The sequence below is a fragment of the Martes martes genome (genome assembly GCF_963455335.1).
Source record: "Martes martes genome assembly, chromosome: 14".
Classification (NCBI taxonomy): domain Eukaryota; kingdom Metazoa; phylum Chordata; class Mammalia; order Carnivora; family Mustelidae; genus Martes; species Martes martes.
Genome location: NC_137902.1, coordinates 54071370 through 54095818, shown reverse-complemented (window position 1 = coordinate 54095818; position 24449 = coordinate 54071370). Strand labels below are relative to the sequence as shown.

At 58.0% G+C, this 24449-nt stretch overlaps 1 protein-coding gene across 1 annotated transcript; it reads right to left on the bottom strand.

Annotated features, from left to right (window-relative positions):
- Positions 1–149: 149 nt before the first annotated feature.
- Positions 150–23649, bottom strand: SPOCK2 (SPARC (osteonectin), cwcv and kazal like domains proteoglycan 2). The gene is made up of 10 exons (XM_080823416.1): positions 23329–23649; positions 9798–9843; positions 9445–9559; positions 8005–8119; positions 6204–6318; positions 5694–5813; positions 5005–5223; positions 3381–3443; positions 1906–2043; positions 150–1749 (listed from the first exon to the last, which is right to left on the bottom strand). The coding sequence occupies exons 1-10, from the start codon at positions 23515–23517 to the stop codon at positions 1604–1606; spliced, it is 1266 nt and encodes a 421-aa protein (XP_080679542.1). The 5' UTR covers positions 23518–23649; the 3' UTR covers positions 150–1603.
- Positions 23650–24449: the final 800 nt, after the last annotated feature.

Below are 24449 nucleotides of genomic sequence, written 5' to 3'. Positions count from 1 at the left end.
CATCCCTGGGGGCCCCCACACACGCACCCCTCCTCACACCCCAGGCTCACACACATTCAAACACATACAGCCGCTCACACACTCACACACAAACACACGGCACTCACCACCACGCACAGAAGGACAGCAGAGGCCCAGGTCCAGGTTAGAAATTCTTTGCCCAAAGTGTTAAGGAATTTGCTTCAACGGGGAGAATGGGACAGATTAGGAAAACAAAAAGAAACTCAAAACAGGGAGCTCGGTCTCATCCATCCCGGCTCCCGCCTGGTAAGGAGATTTGGGGGAACAGGAGGTTTGGCCCCAGTCCTGTCCTGTCCCCTCTGACCTCACAACTCCTGAACACCTCGGAAGCTGAGCCCCTCCACTAGAGCAGCCTCGGGGGACCCTCCACGGGGTCAGAGGGAAGGTCCCGGCGCTGGCAGGGGAGGGGACGGAAATGGGCCTGGTGCTGCCCCCTGGAGGAGAGATGGAGAAAGGTCACGGGAAGTGGAGCTTTTCCCTGCCGCTGCTTCCCCACATCTTAAGGAAGGTCTGGATGGGAGAGGAGGTGGTTGCACACACACCGCCCCACCCCAACCCGGCTGACACCCAGCCTCTTCACCTGCAGCCCGATCCTCAGGCTTCCAAAGTAGACCTGGGGGACAAGGGCAGTGCAGCAACCCCACACAGCCAGGCAGAACCCACCTGCAAAACCATTGCCCACCCGCGGCCTCCAGGAGAATAGCCCAGACCAGGCCCCCACCTGAGGCCCACAGGAAGGGGCCAGGCTGTTCAAGGGTCTGGCACTCAGGGCTACCCAGCCTCCCTCCTGAGAGCTCCTGCCAGATCCACAGAGGCAGACCCTTCCTTCCTCCTCCCTCTGCTCCGGCCCCTCCCCCAGCCCGTTAACTTTGGCCACCCTCGCTCACACAGGCTTGGGTTAAGAGAGCAGACTTTAGAGCTGGGAGTCTAGTGCTGGGGAGTCCAGTGCAGGGAAAGGGCTCACTGCTGTGGGTGTCCCAGCCCACGTCATCAGAAGCCGGTGGGGGTGTCCCAGCCACACTGGCCCGGCCCCAGGAGGACCCCAGCCAGCAGGCAGCTCCCTGCCTTTCCAACCCTCTGCAATGGAGACACCTAAGGGTGGGAGAGGGCAGGCAAGTGCGGGAGGAAGCAGTGCTGGTTGAGCCAAGGATAGCAATCAAGACAAGAAACCCTGGTCAGAGCAACCCAAGGGTGTCAGGACAGGCCCAGAGGGGGTTTGGGGGACATGGCAGGGGGCATTCATGTCATCAGTTTTGACCTTGTGGTGGGTGGATATGTGTGGATGTGTGTACTTTGAAACCAACACTAAATGGAAAGCAAACAAGGAGGTCTTTGGAGCAGTGTGGACCAAGGACACATTTGTCAGCGCATGCCACACTCACACACACGCACACGTCCTAGCCATACAGGTCTCACATGGGCCATGCACAGTCACACATCCAGTCGTCCCCGCTGGAGCCAGCGTCCTTCCAACTGTATCTTCCGGATCCATGCGTAAGCTGCCTGCTTCTATCCAGGTCTCTGCTGGCCCGTCTCCCCCGGCCATCGGCACCCTGGCCTGCCATGGCTCCCCGAGGGCCATCTACCAGATGTAGCCTCCGTCGTCCGCCTCGCCTGCCTCGCCCTCCTCCTCCTCAGCCTCCTCGCCAGCTTCCTCTGTCTCCTTCTCCTCCTCGTCCTCCCAGCCGACACCACTCCCAAAGTCCCCTGAGAAGCCCACGATGTCATCTGCAAGGGGAACAAGCCGAGGGGCCAGTTAGGACCCTGCTGGCCGCCTCACATTGCTGCCAGCAGGATCCACCACAAGCCAGGCCCCCCAGAAGCCCTCCCAGGGCAGGTCATGGGGTACTGGGGGTGGTGCCCATGCTGCCGCCTGGCCCTTACCGCAGTCGGGGCTGCCATGCGTGCGAGTGCCCGTCAGCTCCAGGCCCAGCTGGTCCACACACCAGCAGTCCCCGCTGCTCTGCTCACACTGTGTCTTCCGGTAGTAGCCGTCCTCATCACAGCTCGGGATGAAGATTCCTGAACACGGCAGGACCCACAGGGTCAGAGCAGGCGCTGGGGCGTGAGCCCTTCAGAGAGGTGGCCCCGGAGCCTGGGCCATGAGCAAGGGTCCAGACCCCATTGGAGCACAGGCAGCCCAGATGCCCCGGGCGGCACGGTAGCATTTCTTCTGCCTCGACCGACCTGAGCTGGAAAAACCTGCCTCCCTGATTTCACCGTGCTCAAAGCCCTGGCTCCTGCCGCCACCCCTCGGGCCTGGCTGTCCTCGGTCAGCAATGCCCAGGCTTCTCCTCTCAGCCTCAGGGCCCACCTGCGCTCCCTCAGACCTGGGAACTATGACCCCTGTGTCCACCTGACAGACTTCTGAACAGACAGAGGCTCTGCCCCTTCGGGGAGGCGGGTGAGACACACATCGAAATGACTATTCCAGGCACTACCAGACGGGCACCCTGAGACCCAGGGAGCGTGCCCAGGGAACACAGGCCCGAGAGGACGGCTTCTAGGGTGGAAAAGTGTGGCTTCCTGAGGAGCGCTGACGCCCATCCCCGAAGGCCCCTGGGCTCAGGTCAACAAGGCTCTGCAGGGTGGTTCCAGCATTGGGACCCACGCACGCTGGTCTTGTGGGCCCAGTTAAGTACCACACTGCTCTCTGCCTCTTGGCCCTCTGTCCCCTCAGCCACCATGATCCAGCCACATGGGCCCTTTCTGTTTGCCAAGAGCCTCGAGCTTTCTCCTGCCCTGGGCGGGCTCATCCTCATCTCTCAGGTCTCCCTTGGAACACCAGCTCCCCCAAGAGGCCTTTGCAGACGCACAGGCTACATTCTACCCACGGTGCTCTCCCTCAGCGCTATACCTATACAAGCCATCATGTGTAGTTCTGGCTTTTTGGTGTGTCAACCCATGTATTGTGTTTTCCCAAGTAGCCCGTGTGCCTTCTGAGACCAGGGACCAAGTCTGTCTTGCCCTCACATAGACCGCATCTACTATTCCCTCTGGGGTTGGCACCGGGTATTTGCTTGCAGATGTGAGCATCTGCTATGGAGGGGGCTCACCTGAGTTTTGCACGTACCCCCGCCCCCCGCCCCTGCCGGAGTGAGTTGAATGGAGGGTTCTAGGAACCTTCTGTTTTCCCATCCTCCAGTCCCAGAATGGAGGGGCTACTTGGGAGACCCTGTCCCACCACGAGGATAAGAACAGGAGGGGAGTTCTCCTTCCTGTTTTCCTAGGACAGGGATTTCTCTGGGCTCAGCTCTCCCGTAAGGCCCAGGGGCTAGAGCCTCTGGGTCTCCGGGGGACCCTGGGGCACCCCTCCCCTGCCTCCTCCAAGCCCAGCCCAGCCCAGCCAGCCCCCTCACCTGGCTTCTTCTTGGAAGCCTCTTGGATCTGGATGCGCTCCAGCTCTGCCAGGCAGGGAGGCTCTGTGTGGAGAGAAGCAGTCTCTGACAGGGGCCATCCCATAAGTCTGGTAAGACTTACAGAGGGGCCCCCAACGCTTGGCAACCTAGCAGTAGGCTTTGCAAGACACAAATACCCAGGTTTTGACTTGGGGAAGCCCCACGGTGGTAGTGGGGTGCATGGATCCCTCCAAGTTCCCAAAAACTGACATAGGGGCTCTACAAGATTAGAGGAGGAAAAAAAAAAAAAAGCTCCAACCGGGGGAGGCCATTCCATGGCTGTGGCAGGGGGTGAGGTGCCCTGAGAAGCCCAGGGCCCCTGAGAATGTTGGGAACTCATGGGATAAGGATGCGGGATCCAGAAGAAGAGGCGGAGTGGATTCCCCAGGGGAGAGGCCCAAGGGGAAACATGAGACCAGAGGGAAGGTTAGACAGAAGCTCAAAACTAGGGGCGCCTGGGTGGCTCAGTCGGTTAAGCATCCAACTCTTGGTCTCAGCTCAGGGCTTGATCTCAGGGTCATGAGTTCAAGGCCCATGTTGGGCTCCATGTTGGGCACGTAGCCTACTTAAAAAAAAAAAATAAGAAAAAAAAGAAGCAGCTGCGCAGATGTAGTTGCAGCCCAATCTAATTGCCTGTCACCTTGAGAAGTCCCTAGCCCTTCCCGGCAAGAGGCCTGGCTGATGGTAAAATGAGGTCAGCCCCCAGCCTCCTGCCCAAGAAGGCTGCTGTACAGAATGGACAGAATGAGCTTCAGAGGCCTGGATGGTGAAAGTGCCAGAACGCAGGGCAGGCGGGATCCCTAAAACTGACCGAGACACCACATGCTGGCAGATGGATTTGTGACTGACCCCCGCTCTGCACCCAGATTTTCTCTGGACACCCTCACAGCCGGATGAAGAAACCGAACTTGAAGAGTCAGTGCCTTGCCCAGGGTCCCAAACCGGCCCGATACGGTGGAGCCCCAGTGGAAGGCTGGGCCTCGGCCACGAACACCATAGTGCCTCTAACACACGCCGGTGGTGGGAACCAGGCAGGACGCTGGACGCGGAGCACTAGGGCCTCCCCTACCTCCGGGCGGACCTGTCAGCTGCCCCCCAGGGACCTCAGCTTCCCCACTGATGACAGTGGCCACCTGGCTAAGATGATCTCTGAGCACACGCCCTGCTCTGGTTCAGGATATAGAAAGCTAGCAAACAATGTCCTATCTCTAAGGGTGATGAGCACAGATTTGGGGTAAATAATGTGAGACACGCCCAGAAAAGGAATCATCGAGAAGCCAGTATAGCTTCAGCTGTAAAGCCCAGGAGCCCTCTCCAAGGCCCCAAGGGGCCCTAGAAATTTTACATTTGTAGTTTTTACTTTCCCAACATGCATATGCTTCAGGACCCACAAATCTGGATCACTGAGGTGCTTGCCAAGGAACGGATTTAAAGTGCTGGCTTCCCCGGGCTCCAACAGATGAGGTGCTGGAGCGGGCAGGAAGCAGGTGGGCTGGGGGCGGGGGTGGGGGGGTGCCGGGGAGGGGTGGGTCTGGTGAGGTGGGGTGCAGTGAGGGGTGGGGGACCAGCCAGGGGCTACACTCACTCTCCCTCCAGAAGCAGAAGCACCACTCAGCAGTGGAGACCCGGCCATCCTTGTAGGTGTCGCAGGAATTGAAGAAGGGGCGGATGCAGACCTCATACTTGTCCAGGTTGATGGCGGCCAGCTCTGTCTGGTCCAGGAAGAGGTCAGCACTGGTGTCCAGCTTGGAGAACATCCAGCCAATGGAGTCCTTGCAGCTGGCCCCCAGGCTCTTGTCCAGCCCTGGGGAGAAGGCCAGGCTCAGGCGTGCTCAAGGTAAACCACTCCATCCATCTGTCCACCCATCCCTCCACCTCTCCATCTGTTCAGGGTCAGGGTCAGGGCAGCTCAGAACATAACCATGGGAGTGAGAAACTCAAGAACGGCTAAAGGGCGGTCCATCTGCCTCCACACAGGACTGTGCCTAAGCTATTCAAACCCTGTTTGGAAAGCCCTTCGGGGAAGATAATTTCTTGCCTTCTCTTGGCTACCCATTTTAGGCTTTAAGCTCCTTCCACCCACTTCTAGAAGTTCTTCCAATAGCTAACCCAAACCCCTCCTGTCTAGTTGAAGCCTCCTTCTCCTTGTTCTGGGTTTAGGCCCTTTTCGAGGCTCAGAGTCTGGCAGGAGGGAACACCAGGCAGGCTGGCCCAGTGGACTCCTGTTTCCCCATCGCCCTCCCCTGTCCCAGGCAGAGCAAGTAGCTTCTATACCGCCAGCCAGGTTGGCCCCACTGCCGGCTGAGCCATTTTGCTTGGCGTTCTCATGAAGGAGCTGGAACCAGTCCCGCAGCCGGTCCCCCAGGTCAGCCAGGTCTTGACCTGTGCAGGTCTCTACAGTCGGAGGAAGAACGGGGAGAAAGGGGCGCGGGTGAAGGTAGGTCGAAGCACAGCGCGGCCTCAGCTTGCGGTGCCGTCCTACAGGCCAGCTGCCAGGCAGCGGCCAAGAGGCGAGGAGAGTGAGAAATCAAAGGTCCCCGCCCACCGGCTCCCACCTTCCTGCCCCCTCAGTCCCTAGCCCTCAGACCACACATGGCGTGCCCCCTACACCAGAGGCGTATCCCCTCCAGCCCCACGGGTCCTCAGGCTTGTCCCTGTTTTTGCCATCTCCCTTCTGGCTCTGTGAACTTCTCTCAGCACCCCAGAGCCCTGAATGAGGAGCCCCAGGAGATGCCGGCAGGGAGGCCTCCCCGCACACGGCTGGAGCCCGGGGCTCCGCGTTACCTGGCTTGCTGTCGGTAGTGGAGGGGGAGGCCTGCTCTGTGGGGCAGGGGCAGGGGCCCTCGCATCGCACAGTCAGCTGCTTGCTGCTCAGGCAGGCCTGCTGCTCCAGCTTGCACTGCACGAGAAGAAAGGTCGGGTTGCGTGACTGGGGGGTACTCACAGTTGGGTCCTTGGAGCTGGGGTTCTTCGAGCCTACCAGGCAGCCACATCTGACAGGAGGGACAGCAGCCACCAACAGCCTGGGGGGCTAGCCCTCCTGGTCCCCCTGGGTGGGGGGGCAAAGGTACATAGCATTGGGGGGGGGACAGCAGGGCTGGAAAGGGGATCCCAGGGATTCAGGGGTTCCCACGAACCCTGGTCTGCCCTAGCTTAATGTCTCTGCACATGTACCTTTCCCAGGACACGAGTCTCCCCACGCCCTCACCCCCACCCACCCACCTCCCCTATTTAGCTGCCCGTTGCCCCCCACCCCAGTCCTGGCCCTCTGACCCAACCTCCTTCTGACCACAGTCCCTCGGCCCCCAGGGAACTGGTGGCCAGCCCCTCCCTCAATGGTCTTTCCACAGTTAACTCTGATGGGCCTCACCCAGCTCTCTGGACAACAGCCACCGGCTCTCTGCTCACATCTGCTCATTCCCCTGCCTTTACTGAAAACCCTCGGCCACAGCTGTTTGCTGAGGGCAGCCTGGGAGAGGGTCTCACCCACTCCTCGCCCTTTTTTCCTGGTCCCATATGGTTCATCCCTGTGGGATGACTGCGAATGAGAAGGGGTTGTACTGTTTCATAGTATCTCCCTTGGTTCCTGGGTGCTCGGCAGAGAACACGGAAGCTCAGAGAGGCCCGGTGACTTGTCCAAGGCGCAGGGCTGGGATAGAAGCCAGATCTCCTGAGGAGCCCTACGTCCCCACAGAACAGCTCCGTGACCCCCAGAACACAGCTTCCTGCCCAGATCTCACTCCGCCCTGGGCTGGGTGACAGCACTCTTCTCCCCCTCCCTCTCCCTCCTGCCTCCCCAGTACAGCTTCTGCCCTCAGCCTCTGGCACAGTCTCTCTCCTCTTCCGGTGACCTCACCCCTTCCCCAAGCCTGTGACTCTGTACTCATCAATCTGCATGTCGCCCCAAAAGGGTTCCTAAGCCCTAGAACCCAACCCCAGCGGACAGTGTCCTCCAAAAGCAACTCCCAACTCCTGGACACTAGCAGAAGCCTTCACAATTAGCACCTGCATTTCTGCGCTCCTTTGGAGTTTATAAAATGCTTTCACGAATGTCTCATTTAACCTTCTTAAGAATCCTATCCAGGAGGGCTTCACTCCCCACAGCCACCATTCCCTCCCACATGGCTGTCTCCTGGGGGATTATTTTCTCCTGCCCCAGAATGCCTGGTGCTGGCTGGTGAACACCGTCCCCTCGGGGTGGAAATCTGCCTGTGGAAAGCTCCATCCGTCACCCCCCACCCCCAACAACTGGGTGACACGGCTCCTGCCTTCCAAAGCCCTGGGTACTTTCTTGAGGATCTTACCTCACTTACTCTGACTCACAGTTCCCTGCACACCTGCACCCACGTCAGGCCAGAAGCCGGGTCTGGCTCCTACTCTCAGGCAGACCAAGCCCGGGGCTCAGGTGTCCCTTTTGGCCGGCCACACCGCATGCACTGACCGAGGACACCGGGCCCTGTGTCAGCATTCAGAGCCCCCCAGGGGGCCCTGGTTGCATTGTCCTCTCTGCTCCCCGTGGCTTCGGGTGTCAAGCCAGCCCCTCGCCAGCCTCCCCCGCCCCCCACCTGGGGCCAGAGCTCCTCACCACCGAGCTGTAAGTGTGGCCATCGGAGCCGCAGACTGAGGCCAGCGGGGCCATGTGACAGGGCTTGCAGACAGTGTCTTTGTTTCCAGGGAGCTTCAGGGCAGGCTGCTTGATCCTACAGGAGGACAGGGATGGGGAGGGCATGGAGTGGAGGTGAAAATGAGAGAGGGACACCCAAAGGGAAGGTTCAAGAGATTGGTTCCAAGAGGAAGCTGGGCCCAGTGATCACAGCACCTGCAGCCTCCTCCCTACCCCTGCCTACCCTCCCCATGAGCCCCAGCCAGACCCTCCTCCGGCCCCTAAGGGCAGATGGCCCGACTAGGCAGGGTGAAGACCGGTAGCTCGGTAGCTTGCCCTTTCCTGTGGTTACTGAGCCCAGAAGGGCCTGCAGGCAGCAACTCCAGGTCTGACTGCCAGATTTAAAAAGGAGTTGCACCTCGCATAAAGGGTCACACCAGATCAGAGGTTGCAAACTGACAGCCCATGGGCCACATCTGGCCCGGAGACTCATTTTGTTTGGCCGCCAAAGGTGTTTGTCTTTGAGTCATTCACCAACATTTACAAAATGGAAGAGTTCACATGGAAACATGGATTCCTGGAGAGAGGGGAGGGAAATGGGACCTTTGCCCAGAGATCTTGGATTCTGGCCGGTCTTGTCCTTGGGATGGAGCTAATACCTTTCCCTCCTCTGCAAGCCTCAGAAGCTAGAACCTTAAATATTTTATTAAGTTGTGGCATGTCAGAGCTGGAAACAATCTCAGACTATCTGGGCCAACCTATTTGTCTTATGGATATGGACACCGAGTCCCAGAGAGGAGAGATGCCTTTCCCTGAGTCCCACGCTGCTTAGTGATGGATCTCCTAGAGTGTGGGGGTCTTAGAACATGTCTTCAGATTCCTTGACACTCCCCCCTTTGAAAGATGGAGTGTAATTTCCTTCCCCTAGAGACTGGCTCCTAACAAAGAGAAGTGGCAGAAGTAACAACATATGATTTCTGAGACTAGATCGTGACATTGTGGCTTCCTCCTTGTCCTCTCCTTTGCCTGCCTCACTGAGGGGAGGTCAGCTCCCATGTTGTAAGGACACTCAAGTGTCCCTATGGAGAGAGATCTCTGTGACCAGACCCAAGAGCTGCGTGAGTGAGCTTGGAAGTGGATCCTCCAGCCCCAATCCAGCCTTCAGATGATGCGGCCCCAGTCAGCACCTTGACTGTAACCTCGTGGCAAACCCTAGCCAGAATCATCCAACAGAACCACTTCTAGATTCCTGACCCTTGGAAACTGTGGGAGATAATACATTTGTTGCCTTAAGCACAAGGTTTGGGGGCAGGTTGTTTTGCAATAGATAGCTGCCACACAGGAGACGATCAGGCAAGCCCTCGCTGTATAAGCAACAGCCCCAGAACCCCCCCCCCCCCACCAACTCCCCAGGCCCCTCACCTATGCTCCAGCTTCTTGCGGCTGATGCACATGGCCCGCTGGTAGCCCTGGGCGATGCACACCTTGTGACGGCTGCACTTCACCTTCTGGCAGGGGTCCTTGGTGGTGTCCAGGGCTGCCAGGACACAGGTCACCCAGAAATCAGTGCCAACAAGCCCAGGAACCCCCAGCCCTACCTGTGAGCTCCTCTCTGTAGTAGGCCTGAGGGCCAGAGCTCCTCAGCTCCAAATCCCACTCCCATCAGGGTCTGGATCCCACAGAGCCCCCAAGGCCATGCCTGGCATGTGCCCTTGGCAGGTCTCAAGTGCTCACAGGTGTCAGTCCTATTTTCTCCCCTGGGAGGGGCACATTACCTTCATCTCCTTGCTGATTGTCCTCCCAGCTCTTGATGTAATCATCCTAAGGAAGGACAGAGGGGCGAGGAAGAAGGGAAGGGCTAAGATTCACATCCTAGAGCCAAGGCTCAACTCCAGGGCCAAGAGGGAAGAGGACTGGACCACTGTTCCCACATGCTAACTGCCATCACCCCAGTGGCTGCTCAGATGACCCCTGGTCCCCTGGGCTTTGCCAGCTGCCTCCCCCAGAACTCTATCCCCCTAAGCTCTTATCCAGAATCCCTTCCAGCCTCTCCCATATGTTCCTTACTCCTCCAACCCATGCTGGATGCTGCAGGGAAGGAGAAGTCAGGGAGAGGGCGCAGATGGAGAGGAGAGGAGAGGAGGGTGGGGTGTGGGGCTGCACAGAGACCATACAAAATGGACCCCCCCGCCCCGCCCCAGGAAGTACTCACCTCCACCTCCTGGGGATCAGGAAGCAGTGGCAACAGGCCATGGGAAATGGAGCAGGAGGAGAGAAGGAGAGATGGGGATTTCAGTGGGACGCCCAGCCTCAGCCCATGGGGTCCCAGCACTCTGCAGGCCTCATCATGTGACCAGAAGCACTGGGCAATTCTCTTTGATTGCTCAGGTTCTCTAAGCTCGATGGCCTCCCACTGGAGGACAGGATTCCTGTATCTTCACTACAGGGAGCTCAAGGCCTGGGCCCACTCAGGGCTGGCTTTAGGAGCACTGGAGGTGAGGCCCCATCTCTCCATTGCCCTGGCCTGACCATTAGGACAGATATCTAAAGGACCCATACTGTGCTCGCTTCGGCAGCACATATACTAAAGGACCCATACTGCCCGGGGAACAGTGATTGTCACACCTGTGCCTTAAGGGTCCCAGAAATGCCACTCTCTCCCTCTGCCAGGGTCCTTCCCTTGGCAGTCCCCTCCCCTGCCACCTGCCATCCTGTAAGTGGGGCGAGGGGCAGGGGCTCTTCTTCCACTGCATGGGGACAGTTTTTCACTCGAGGCCTGACTTTTCTGTAGGGATCCGATGGTGCCCTGAGAGAAAGGGGTACCATGGTCCCTCCCAGTGTAGATGGTTTCAGTTACCACGGTCCAGCTGCAAATCCTCACATTCAGAGGATCCTGAGAAAGCCCTCTGAGATCATCTGGCCCAGCCCCCTGTTGGTGCGGGACAGGCCAGACAGGCCAGAAACGGAAGGTGACCCACCCAAGGCCCCAGTGTCTCAGAACCCGGGTTTCCCGACGCCTAGTAAAGACCTCTCTTCTGGCTCCAACACACAGTCTCCAAGACCTGAGGCGTCTAGAGACAGCTCCTTTCCCTGCTCTGGCCACAGGGACTTTCCCAGGGCCCACTACCATACTGTGGACGGAGGCAGAGCAGCTCACACCCAGCCTTGCTCCTTCTGGTTTCCCCACTAGCCCTCATGGGGCAGAGGCGGCTGCCAACAACCAGCATAGAGCTCCCAGGGCTCTCCAGGTGGAAGATCTGTCAGGCAGGCCGGGAGACGCCTTCTTGGGACTGCAGCCTGGAGGCACCGAGGACCCAGCTGCCGGCCTCCCCTGCATGGGACTCTGGGAGCCGGAGGTCAAGGGCCACAGGGAGCCACGTGCAGCCGCGCCCTTCATCCTGAGTCACACCCATCCAACGAGCATGGGATGGGAGGCAGAGGCCACACTGTGGGGTGGGGGTCGGAAGGGGCCAGCACCTGTCCGGCTTGGAGAAGAGGGTCTAGGGCTCCTGCAGCAGAGGGCTCCCACATGGGCAGAGCCACAAGCATAAGGGAGGTTGTCCACCAGTGCTCTGAAAGCCCAGGGCTCCCCTGGAAGTTGACAAGCATCAGAGGATTAGGCAGGGACAAGGGCCTTTGTCAACACAGCCTCCTGGGCAAAGGCCGAGAAAGGGCCAAGGCCAAGCAGGCCACGGGCATCGTACCCGGGCAGATCACGCTGTGGCCAAGGCTGTACCTGCGTGTGCTTTCGTGAGAGCCCTGAGTGCACACACGCCCGCCCACGGGCACACATCTTAGAGCACGCATTCGTGCAGCGGTACAAGTCCCATCTGTGAGCACGTGTACACAGGCCCACATGGTGAGGAACCGTGCACACTGGGTGTGCGTAGGAAACAAGGACACTTCGAGGCAGCTCGCCCAATGCCAGATGGGTTTTATCCAGAAATGAGGTTAACTAGGCCCACTTCTGTGAGCAGCCCCCAGTTTTCACACTTGGGCGCCAAGGCCCTCCCTCAGGCTTGGCCTTCTTGTCTCTTCCACACACAGAGAGAGGGCAAGAGGCAGGGCTGGGGAGGCAGAGGAGGGCAGACAGAGCAGCAGACCTCTCCCCATGAAGGGCTGGAGGCACCAGCTCTGCTCTCTCTGTCTTGCTTTCGTCTGTGTTTCTGTGCATCTCCTTGTCCACCTCCTCTTTCTGTCTCTCCTAACCCTTCACTCTGCCCATGCCTGCCCTGCCCCCAGCCCCGACATGTCCAAGCAGCCCTCACTCCCAGGAGGGTGGGAACAGCCAGCCAGAGAGGGAGATGAGGGAAAGAGAGGGCCTGGGGCCACACAGTGCCCGCACTCCCCTTACCAACAGACCTGACCTTCGGGCACTCAGCACCTATCTCTTGAAACTTCTTGGAGCTTAAAGGTGTTGTCCTCAGGGTGCCCTCGGGTCCAGAAAACATTCCCCTAATAAAAGCTATTATAGCAGAAGACGAGACCAAGGACTCTGGGTGGAGGAGCAGGAAACAGTCAGGGAGAGGCCTCATGAGGAGCCCCTGCTTGTGGAAAAGGGACAGCTCCCCGCTCCCCACCCTGGGGAGAGCAGAGACCAGTGGGGTAAGAAGAGAACCGCCCTGAGGTGCCCCTTGGAGAAGGGTGACGGGGTCCTGCGGGCAGCATGGGGGCAGAGCCCAGGGCCACATTTAGGGGCCCCTGGGGTCAGGTGTGGGCAGGCACCATCTACAAGCTGAAAAGGAGGAGTTCGTAGGCAAGTGTGAGTCATGCGCTCCAATGCGGTGGCGTCCACTTAGGCACTGAAGCGGTCTTATCAGCAGTTGTGATAAATGGTCCCATAAATGCACTAGGGTCTTGTCAGGAACTAGGGGCCCTGGTTCTGTCCTGGCTCTGCTGCCCAGCGATCACGTCTTCCCCTGAGAAACAAGGATTCAGAAGAGCCCAGGTCCAGTGCTCTGGAGGGAGGGCCAGGCCAGAAGGAAGGTCGGTCCTAGGCTGAGATCAGCATTTCTGGGCAAAGAGAGAGCACGCCTAGTTTACCGGGTGAGGAGGGCTCTGTACCCGGAGACGGCTCTTAGCTTGGCTCCCTCCGCATCCTCGGGCTTGTGAGCCCTCCTCTGTGCCATATGGGTCTCAGCAACGGCTGCCCATTAGAACCACCCGCCCAGCATCTCAGCTGCCTGTTGCCCAGAGTCACCAGAGCCCAGGGGAACTGGGCAAGGGGCAGAGCTGGCAGGGCTCCCACGGGGACAGAGCCGCTCTCAGGGGCAGTGTCCTGCCAGCTCTGCATCTTCCGTCTAAAATGCTCTCCTCATCTCCTCTGGCACCATCCCCTCTACCATAGGGCCTCGGGGAGGAAAAAGAGCAGCTACTCCCTCCCTCTCACACAAAGCAGATGCTCAGCGTGCGAGGCACAGGCTGACTCATTGGAACCTGGGCTCCCGGCCTTCTCCCCTGGAATGCTCATCACAGCACCCTCTCCAAGTTGACAAGAGCAAGGTGAAGGCTGTCCTTATCATCCCCACATCCTGTCCACCCCACCCGGCTCTCCCCACCCGGCCCTCCCCCAACAAGCCACTCCCCACCCCCCACCCCTGCCTTGTCAGCGCAGGCATCAGTCGCTGTGGTGTCCCCGGAGGTCTCCCAGATTGGTCAGTTGTCCTCCTCTACACCAGCTGCAGCTGCAAGGATCCTTCCAGACACAATCCTGACCACAGCTCTCCCTCCTTAAAACTCTTCACTGACTATGCTTCGCTCTCATTTTGAAAAAAATCTTAAAGGTATAAAGGATTCGTACCAAGATGTTACTGGTGATTTCCTCCAGGGAATAGGAATACAGAGAATTTTGACATCTTTCTGCCTTTTTCCAAGTCCCCAAACTTTCTACAATGTGAACATGTTTTATTTTCTATCTCCTTTTTTTTTTTTTACGATTTTATTTATTTATTTGACAGACAGACAGAGATCACAAGTAGGCAGAGAGGCAGGCCGGGGTGGGGGGGAAGCAGGCTCCCCACTGAGCAGAGAGTCCGATGTGGGGCTCGATCCCAGGACCCTGGGATCATGACCTGAGCCGAAGGCAGAGGCTTTAACCCACTGAGCCACCCAGGTGCCCCTATTTTCTATCTTCTTCATTTTTAAATTTTTAAAAAGATTTTAAGTAAGCTCTAGGCCTAACGTGGGGCTTGAACTCACAACCCCAAGATTGAGAGTCACATGCTTTAGTGACCAAGCTGGCCAGGTTTCCCAGTGAACAGGTTTTACTTTCTGAGGAAGGGGAAAAAACTACAACAAATATTATATTTAAATACCATCCCTGGGGCACCTGGGTGGCTCTGTTGGTTAAGCATCTGCCTTCGGCTCAGGTCATGATCCCGGGGTCCTGGGATCCAGTCTGCATGGGGCTCCCTGCTCCGCGGGGAGCCTGCTTCGCCCTCTGTCTACTGCTCCCTCTGCTTGTACTCCCTCTCTGTCTCTCTCTGTCAAATAAAAAAAATTTGGGGGGGGGGACCAAACCCTCACTGGTTCCCTGTCACCTACAGAAGAAAGTCTGTCTTCTCCCAATCTGTTCCTGGCTATGCCAGCCCCATGACCTTCCAGCGGAGGCTTCAGCATGGCCAGACCTCGGCACGGCCTTCTTCTCATGCGGGATGTGTGTCTGTACCCCGCTCCAGGGCTTCTGTTCATCTTTCGAACCCCAGCTCAGGCATCATCTCCCCTAGCTCAGCCCCAAGCCCAGCTTCCCTTCACGCCGATTGTCCCAGTTACACCACGCAATGCTGTTGCTTCTGCCCTATTGAGATGGCCACTTCCTGGAGGGCAGACACCCTATAAAATTCATCCATCTATGCCCAGCACCTAACCCATAGTAAAAATACTGCTAATAACAGCTAACATCTTTTCGGCAATTACCACGTGGCCCGCATTGTGCAGAGCACTTTATATTCGTGGGCTTGGGTACTCTTTACAACAACTCTAAGAGAAAATTACTATTGTTATCCCCATTTCTCAGATGATAACACGGAGGCTTGGAGACGTGAAGCAACATACGCAGGATCACATGTCAGTTGCACAGCAGAAGAGTACTGGTACCGACAGAACTGTGGTTCCAGAATCTGGGTCCCTAACCGGCACTCTGTGCTGCTCCATAAAACCATAAACTTCATCGGATGAAGAAAGTCCCAGGCTGGGGGCTGGACCTGGAGGTCCGATCCCAGTTCAGAGGTGGTTCCGCCCACCACACCAGCTCTGCTGCAAACCCTGGGAAGGGAGTCCTGGAGCCCTCAGAGGGGCTAGGACACCTGGACACCGCCTTCTCCAGGCGCTTCCCAGAAACCCCTTCCTAAGCCCCTGGTTGGGCTGGTTTGGAGCTCACCCATCTCCTGCTTTGATCTCTGCGGCTCAGCGCGGTTGCCATGGAGACGGGGCCCACTGTGCCAAGCCGGGGGAGAGATGGTGGTAAATGCGCAGGCCTAGCCGGGCTGAGGGGGCACATGCTGGGTGTTTCCAAGCGCTGTTTACTTCCTGTCATTTTAATTAGCACCCAAATCACCCGCTCACTTCACAGCTTGAATTAACCCCATCTCTCCCAGGTTCTCCATCTGCTGAGGAGGACAGACGCTGCGGTGACTGTGGCCAAAGAAGAGTTCCCCCCAAGGCCCCGAATGCTTGGACTAAGAGCTCCTGGGCATATCTCCACCTGCCTCTCTGCATCACAGTGTAATGGGGAGACTGACCCCCCAACATGGAATCAGGGCATGGGGTCTCCGTTTGGCCTTGCCTCTGACTGCCAGCGAGACTGTAGGCTCCAAAAGTGCCCTCGCCGGACCCCACTTTCTCGTCTGTGAAACGGGCTGACTCCCTTGCCTTCTCCCTGAGCTGTGGAGCGACCCAGGGCAATGTCTCAGAGGACTCGATGAGCTGTGAAGCTCTAGACTTTCAAAAGCCACGAAGCGGGACCACCGAAGCCTGGGTTCTTGCGCACACACAGTGGGAGCCCAGGGGACAGGGTGGGCCAGAGGTGCTTTGGGGGCTCATGGTAACATCAAGGGCCTCCAAGATAGACTTCTGACGTTGTCACCAAATGAGACAGAGGCACACCGACAGGACCAGACGTTCGTCGTGAGACTTTAAATTAAGCACAAATTTGTAACCCTGTTAATGGCATTGCTTTGTTTTTTACTAGATCAAGAACCTCTAAAAATGGAAGTGGGCCAGGCCTCTCTCAACCTCTGAAAGGCCCTGCACTCGGCATTATTTTCGCCTCATCTCAGGCGAGGGAGCCTCCACTGGAGCCCAGGCCCTTGAAGAAGGCCCAAGAGTGGGGGCCCTTGTGGCTGGGGCCTTTCCCGTCCCTCCCTGCAAACAGCCGGAGGAGCACTGAGTGGGGTGCCCAGACAGGAATGAGGAGAGGCCGAGCGGAGGCCATCTAGGCTCCCTCTCAGCTGAGGACTGACACCTCTGTCACACGCCCAGACAGAAGGCATCTTGAGAAGGCAGTGGCTGCCTTGTGGAGGGTGTGAAAACAGGGGCAATCGTTAAATATTTGTCCCTCTCCCAGAGGGAGTGGCAGAGGCTGTGTGTTAGGCCTGCACAAACAGAAGGAGACAGGCATCTGGAAGACTCTTGGGCTCCACCCCCACCCCTTGGAGGAATTTTCTTGGAGGGTGAAAATGTGCTTACCCCTCCCAGCATGCCAGGGGCTCCACCTGGCCTCAGGTATGCAAGCAGCAATGCCCCCGCTCCTTGGGCTTGACCTCTCCACCACTGGGGCATCTCAGCCATTCCCTCCCCCCAACACACCGTCCTTGGGTTTCTGGTTCTAGGCAGCAGCCCCAGGAGGCCATAAAGGGCAGAGAACAGGGGAGGGATGAAAAGGAGATGAGGCCTGAAATTCTATTCTGAGTTCCCTTGGGACCTTGTTTTCCCTTCTGGAACATGAGTGGAGGCAGGATTTAAAGGCCAGAGATCTCTGTGGAAACACAGGTGTGGCGTGGGGAAAGAACCCTGGGCTGAGAAGGAAGAAGAAGAGAAGCTGAGAGGTGCCTGCACCTCTCCAGGTCCGCGTCTCAGTCGAAAACCGTAGGGGGCTTCGTGCTGCCGGGGCTCCACGGCTCTGCTCTGGTCCCAGCTCTTCCAAACTGAGAACTGTGAGGATGGGGGTGGGGAGGCGGGGAAGAGCCCGAATAAGTCCAGACTCTTCCATGTGTTCCAGGCTGTGCAGGGGAACAAGAAGTCGGGGGAAGACTGCATCTAGGCAGTGGTAAGACACCCACCCGCCAGGCCTGGCTTGTCCTTTCAACTGAGTGAAGCCTTGACCTCTTTTCTGATGTCAGGGAAGGGAGCTGGAGGGACAGGAGGCCCTGCCTTGGGGAATCCATTCTCCACCTGTGGGAGTCCTGTGCTTACCTGTTCTCAGCCCTGATAGGTAGGTGACTGTACTGCTCTATAGGCATATTGAGAATGGGTGGGAGGCAGACGCAGGGGCAGAAGGACGGCAAGGGGACAACCTTCCTACAAAAGATGTCACTCACTCCCTTATCCTACAAATGAATCACTGGAGAATCAGGGTACCAGGGTTCTAGTTTGACTGTCTCCACCTTTTGGAGTCCAGAAAGAGGAAGAGATCTCCCCAGATCCCAGGACGAGTTACTTGAGATCCTTTCTGGCACACTCCATGATGCATATGTGTATACTGAGCCCCTGCAGTGTGCACAAACAGTCCGAGCAACGCTCCGAGGAGGGGGTGGTATGGTGCACAGGTAGTCTAACCCCAGGTCCTGCCCTCAGGGGCTTAACCACGGGAGGAATGGGATAAGCATGTTAAAATACCAGTCAGAGCCCTCTTCGGATACAAGTGCAAGTGTAAGCGAGGCCACAAGGCAGCACCGATATGCACCAAATGACTCTCTGACCAATAAATACCGCGGGAATCCCCAGAGGGGGCTCTACCTGCCAATAACCGCTGGCTGAGCCCTTAGGAGCTGAGAGGCTGTCCCGTTTCCAGAACCACATCACCTTCCCTCCCGCAGCTGGGCCTGGGTCCGCCCACCAACTGGAGCTGCCCTGATGGATCCACGCCCCGGGGGGGACCATGCTATACCCGCAGGGATGTCCACGCAGGGTAGGAGGACTCTGTCCCGGTGCTTGCCCCAAGATGCCACTAGGCCCCAGTCCTCAGCGTCCCCTGTCTCTGGCTAATGCATGCCCTACCCTGGTTTGGTCACAGATACTTCTTTAGGAGCAAAGAGAAACCCTTTCCCTGCACCCAAAGACAGGGCTGCCAGCTGGTAGAAGGGCTGGGGGTGAAGGGCTGTTGGCTGCCTCTAGGGCCGTCTTCCTGGAGTCAAGGAATGCCAAGGGCTCTGCAGAGGCTTCTGTGTCGGCAGCCCATGAAGCCCATGGGAAAATCAAGGGCCAGAAACGTGAAGTGGCTCTCACAAGGTCACACTGTGAGGTCTGACCTCTCACGAGGAGGACAAGCTGAGTGTTCTCCCAGGGCCCCTGGGGCATGGGGTAGGATAGAGCTCTGGCCGTCTTCCAGACAGCCTCTGACTTTCTGGAGAAGGAGAGGGGGTGGCGTTGACCGTCCACCCTCTTCAGCCTGCCTGGAAGGTGAGAGGACCATACGACAGGCTCTCCAGGTAAAGAGTGCTCTTCTCTCCCTCTCTTCCCAAGGCCTGGAGTCCTGCCGGGTGTTCAAGGGTCCCTCGCCAGGCTGACACAGCTCTGGGAGATGCCAGCTCCCCCACCACCCCCCCTGCCCAGCTGGGATAAGATTCAAAATCAGAATGGAGGAGGAGGCCAGGCAAGGACTCACCCTCCCATCCCCAAACCCTAGTTATGGAATCCATTCTGACCCAGTTTGGGGTTCTTCTCACGCACCCACACTTGTTCACAAACATCTGTGCCACTCATTCCCACACTTGCATTGGTTTAGGTGTGTGGAATGGGGAGAGGGAAGGGGTGGTGAGAAGGGAGCCCCTTTGTGGCTAAAACTTGTTACTGGCTTGCCTGGCGATCATAAAAATCTGAGACTCATGAGTAGCCAGCAGGCATTACTTCCCCGGGCCAGCTCCCAGGGTAGCCAGTGGGCATTACTTCCCCGGGGCCAGCTCCCAGGGTCAAGGTGAAGCCCCCACTCCGTGGAGGTGCTCAGATCTGCAGGGAAGGGGTTAACACACATCAACATCTTTCTCGTGGAGACTGAGGCATGGTGTGGGCTAGCCCCAGAGATGACGGTCCCTCCAGGAGCTTTCTGGGGGGCTTGAGGCTGGGGAGTCCTGCCTGAAATGTACGCCCTCCAGCCCTGTGACAAAACGCCTCCATGCTGATGCACTGGTTTTGGTCTCCTTGCCCGCCGGAGACGTAATGTGACGTACCTGGCATCACATGGCCAGCCAGTGGCAGAGCCCAAACCCGCACCCAGGCCTTCCCGCTCCCAGGCCAGAGCTCTCCCAGCAGAGCACGCTCCTGCTTCTCCTGGGTAGAGAGCTGCCTCTGGGGTGTCGCTAGGTCCAGGAAGGAGGGGAGCAGGTGGTGGCCAGCTGCTGAAGACCCTGAGGGCTTCGGCCCCCCTTTCTAGGAGGTGCCGCTCCAGCCCCGGGGCAACCTGGAGTCACATAGGGCACAAGCTGAGGCCGACTCTGTTCTTCAAGGTAGACTCCTCCTTCCCATGTGTCCCTAAGGGTTAGGCCTTGAGCTCCCTGAAAAGCACAGTTGAACCAGGAGACCTGGGTTCAAATCCCAGCTCAGCCACTTTCTAGCTATTTGACCCTGCTGAACGTTACTTAACTTCTCTGCGCCTTTGTTTCTTCAACCGTAGAATGCATGGGTCACGAAATGACAAAGAGGGTGGTGGAGGGGCACAAGAGACGATGCAAGGACTGGCAGCTGGAAGCCAGCGCTCACTACAATCGGTGGTTCGACAGACAGTAACTGTGTGCCGGCTGGGGGCCAGGCACTGTGCTAGACGCCCGTCAGTCTCATGAGAGCTTAATGGACGTGGAGCACAACGTAGGGAAGAGCCAAGAAGAAAAAGAACATTCCGTGCTGCTTCGCCCGGTTCTCGGGTCCTGCCCGGAAGAATGCTGTGTAACGGGCCTGGCTCCTCTCAAAGGTGCGTCTCTACCTCCAAGGCCTGGATGCTCTGTTCTGAAGACTACAGGGCAGTTCCACCTGGTTCTGCAGGGAGGGAAGCTGGAGATAACAGTGCTGGGAAGCAGGCCTCCCAAAGGCCCAGGCCCGCCCAGGGGAGGGCACAGCTAGATCACAACCTCCCCCTCTCCTCTGGCATGAAGCTCTCCTCCCTGGCAGTGAGGCACTGGGCATTAGAGGAAATCTACCCTGGCCCTGGAGGGGGGGATTACTCCACTGGTAAACCCTGCCTCCCTATAATCCTAGCGCTCAGAGAAAGAACGCTAAACTCAACTCCCCCCTACCCAGCTCAGACCAGTTCCGTGTTGGAGCACCTGTCCATACTTTCTTCCTCTTCTTCATCCTCCTGACCTCTTCCACAACATGCCCTCAATCTCCCCCTGCCCCTCGATTCAGTCAGCACCATTTAATGAGACACGCCCCTCACCTACAATACTGACTCCTCCATCCTATGCCCTAAGAACATTCCACCCCTCTCGCTTGCCTCTCTTCTGTTCAGGCAAACTGGGGGCCTGCGTCATTTTGTGGTTATGAACAACGTGCTGGTACGACCTGGTAATGCCTTAGACGTCCAAAAGAACATCCATCTTGCCTTTGAGGCTTCAGGAAGCATATTTTCCAGAAAGCTAGCCTGATGAGATGTATATAAAGCCCTATGCTACTGGGCCCAACTAGAGGGCCTTCGGGCTTTAGAGTAGGAAGTGGGGCATCTATTAACAGAGGAGGGCTGAGAAGTGTCTGGGGTATTGGCAGAGTCCCTGTGGACAGCATGAGTGCTGCACAACTCCAAGGGGCACCCCCACATTGTGGGCCCTCTAGGATTGTGCAATGCAGGGGCTCTGAGCCCGCAGCCTCCTGCCCTTCTGCAGAAGCTGCCGATGGGTCCCCAGAGCCAGACCCCCGATGGGTCCCCAGAGCCAGACCCCCCTGCCCAGCCTTCCCTGGCCTCCTCCTCTCCCTGATCCTGTCTTCCCCCAGCCAACGCTACCTTAAATGGGGTTTTAGAGGACATTTTCCCTATAAAAGCCTGAGGCCGCCCATCTTAATACGTGCCCTAAAGCTTTCCATGAATTCTAGGGTGTCCGGCCCTGCAGAATTATAATCTGGTGCCTTTCTTCTGATAAGCATGAGAGGAAGGAGGAAATGATTGGCACCAGTACAGGGAGACAGGTGGGCAGCCCTGTGCCGGGGGTCAAGCAGTCAAGTCATTTAGCCTCACCTACAGAGTTGGCTATTGGAAGCAGGTGGAGGAAGAGAGATGGGGAGGCATCTTTCTTTTTTAAACCTTTACGTTCTGATAAGCATTTATTTTCCCTCTGACCTTCACCAGTCTCGCTTTGGAAGATCAAACAGCCAGCGAGTCAGAGGGAGGCCTGGACCGGTGACACATGGATTTGGGATGGACCAGCCTGCAGCTGCCCCCTCGCTGCTATGGCCAGGCTGCTTCCCAGGCGGCAGCAGGAGACTGCAGCTAATCTGTGCTGGGCCTGCAGGGGCCTCGGAAAAGGCCTTGCTGGGACTCCTGCCTCCCTTGGTTGGACCAGCTGTGCCTCCTCTGGGACCCAGGCCCCTCAGCCCCAGATGACCTGGCTGCATGCGATGCTCTCTGATGACTTACAACCTACTGGTTAGACTTTGAAGAGAAACTGTCACTTGTCTCACGATAACAAAAAGATCCATATCTCTGCCTTTTCACATCATTTGGCTGGATAGTGTATGAAGTATGTGTGTTTTAAACACATTTCTAAGGAACTTCTGGATGCCCACAATTTAAGAGAAGATGAGAGAGGTCATGGTGTGGCCAGTGTTGTACCTGGTGGGTCTGATGAGGGACCTTGGCAAGTGAAAAGTGAGGCCTGGGGTCGTATTAGATGCTTTCTGGGAGCTGGCAGGCATCTGAGAGCACTAGGTGGCCAGGACCAGCATTCTTCTCCCCTGGTGCATCCGCATCCGGGCCCATCCTCCACCTTACACCCAGCCCCCTTCTCTGGGTTCCAGCCACGCCCTCTGCCACCGGCACCCCCCACCCACCCCTCCCCCCGCTCAGCTCCTACTTCCCCCTTCTGGGAACGCAGTCTCCGGTTTCCCCTCTGATCTACAGGTGCTCGTAAACAAAGTGCTGCAGCAATGCCGGCTAGTCCGCAGCCGCCTCCCCAACCCCCACCAGGCTAAGTTCGGCCCAAGGTTAAACCAGGGTTCGGGTAGGCGTCCCCGAAGGGACCCCAGACCCAGCTCCTCGGCTCTCGCCTCTGCTCTTCAAGACCACCGGGCTGCAGAGTCTTTCCTCCGCATCGGAGTCTCTCCCTTCTCTGGGCCCGGCTTCCCCACAAAAGGTTGGTCCTGGAAAACCAGCCTCCGTGAGCTCACGCCACTCTGCATGGGGACCCCAGACCTGGCTCTGGCGGCCACCTGGAGGTGGCCTCGGCTATTTTCATTGCCGTCGTCCGCCCCCAATCATGGACACGCCTTTCACCATGTCGCCTAATGAAGATTGCTAGGACATCTACCCCCAACCCCAATTCAAAGTCCCAGCCCAGGGCTCTGTCCCCTTCTGTCCTCCCTCCCCCAAAGCCCAAGGTGGGAATAGAGGGCACTCGCGCAAGACTATGCTACCTACCCGCCGCCGGCCGCACCCAGACCTGCCCCTTCTGCAGTGCCCCGTATGTGGCGCCTGCAGCATCCACCCGGCTGGGGGCAGGCCTGGGGGCCTCTTTTTTTTCCACCAAAAAAGGAGGGGAGCGGGTCGGGGGTCCAGCCGCAGCCAGGGCTCCCACCTCTCCCGCCCTGTACCCCCCTTGCATCCCGCGCCCGTCTCCGCGCCGGACCTGCAGTGGAGACCGTGTCTGGCGCACGCGCCCCGGTAGCAACTCCTTGCCCGGGACTCGCCCGGGGCGGCTGTGGGGCTTGGGGTCCCGGGCCGGGGGCGGGTGATGGGGGAATGGTGGTCTTGGGGAGGGGGCGCCGAGCTGGGCCGGCAACGGCTGGCGGGAGGGTGGGTGAGCGTTGTTTACTCTCGGTGCGGCCAGCCGGCTGGGCTGCGGAGCCGGTGGCTGCGACGTGCCGCCGCCGCTCCCGGCGCTTGGGGCTCCCCTCCGAGCCTTCCTCCCCAAACCTTCGCCCCCGGCCCTCGCGGCCCTGCAGACTCACGTCTCGAAAGCGGTTCCAGTGCTTGATCTTGCCGCTATACTGCGAGATGGACGACAGCCATTGCTCGTCCTCCATGAAATTGCCGGGGGTCTCGCCCTCCTTGAGCCCTTTGGCGTCGCCTTCGGCCAGGGCGGCCGTGGCGAGGAGCAGCAGCGGCAGCACCAGCCGCCCGCAGCCCGGGGTGCGCATCGTGGTCAGGGTCCGACCTGGGGGAAGGGGGGTCTTGACTTCTGCAGTATTTTAATGTCCTTCTTCCCACCCCGCGGTTGGCGAAGCAAACGCCGTAGTCTTCCTCCGCCCTCCTCCTGCGGTCTGACTCCGGTGACAGACTGATAGTGGGTCGCGGCTGAAATGTGACCTGGTTAGGAGATGCACTTGTCTGAAAAAGCCCAGCGCTGGACGCGGAGAGGGAGAGAGAATCAGAGAGGCTGCGCCAGCAGGGGCCGTGTCTGTAACTGTAGCATCAGCATCACGTTTGACATCATCATACCTGGTTTAAAAAAAAAAAAAAGAAAGAAAGAAAACGAAAACGAAGAAAAAAAAAGGGGGGGGTAGATTTCAAAGGGAAGCGCTAGATGAGAGCGCCAAACGCCAACCAACCGCAGCAGAACCCAGCCCAGCCCAGCACTTAGGGAGTTGCAAACCAAGGAATCCAAATCCTGAGATGTCCCTGCTATCTCTCCAAGGGCGGAGGGCAAGAAAAAGGGCCCCGGGGTCTCCCCAGGGAAGATGGGAGTGGGGAAGACACAAATCTCTCCAGTTACAAAGCCAGTAGGCGCAGGTGTCTAAAAGGGAATTTGGCCACAGACGCTCTTTCTGTCTCCCCTTGCCGGCCACCCGGAGGGGCCTGTACCACAGCCCTGACAGCTGGCTTCCTGCGAGTTATGGCTCTGACAGTAATGGGTGGCTTCGTCAAGACAAAAGCCATTGAACAACTGGCTGCCTCCGAACTATTGCTCCCCAGCCCCACATGCTTTTTTCCAGGCAAGGCCAAAGCCCTGAATGGCTGGTAAGAGAGGCAGATGTCCTCCTCCCCAAGCAGCTGTTTCAGGGCTTCACCCCTTTTGTTAGCCCTTTCTAGGGCAACCCTAAAAGGCAAACGTCTGACCATCTCATCTGCC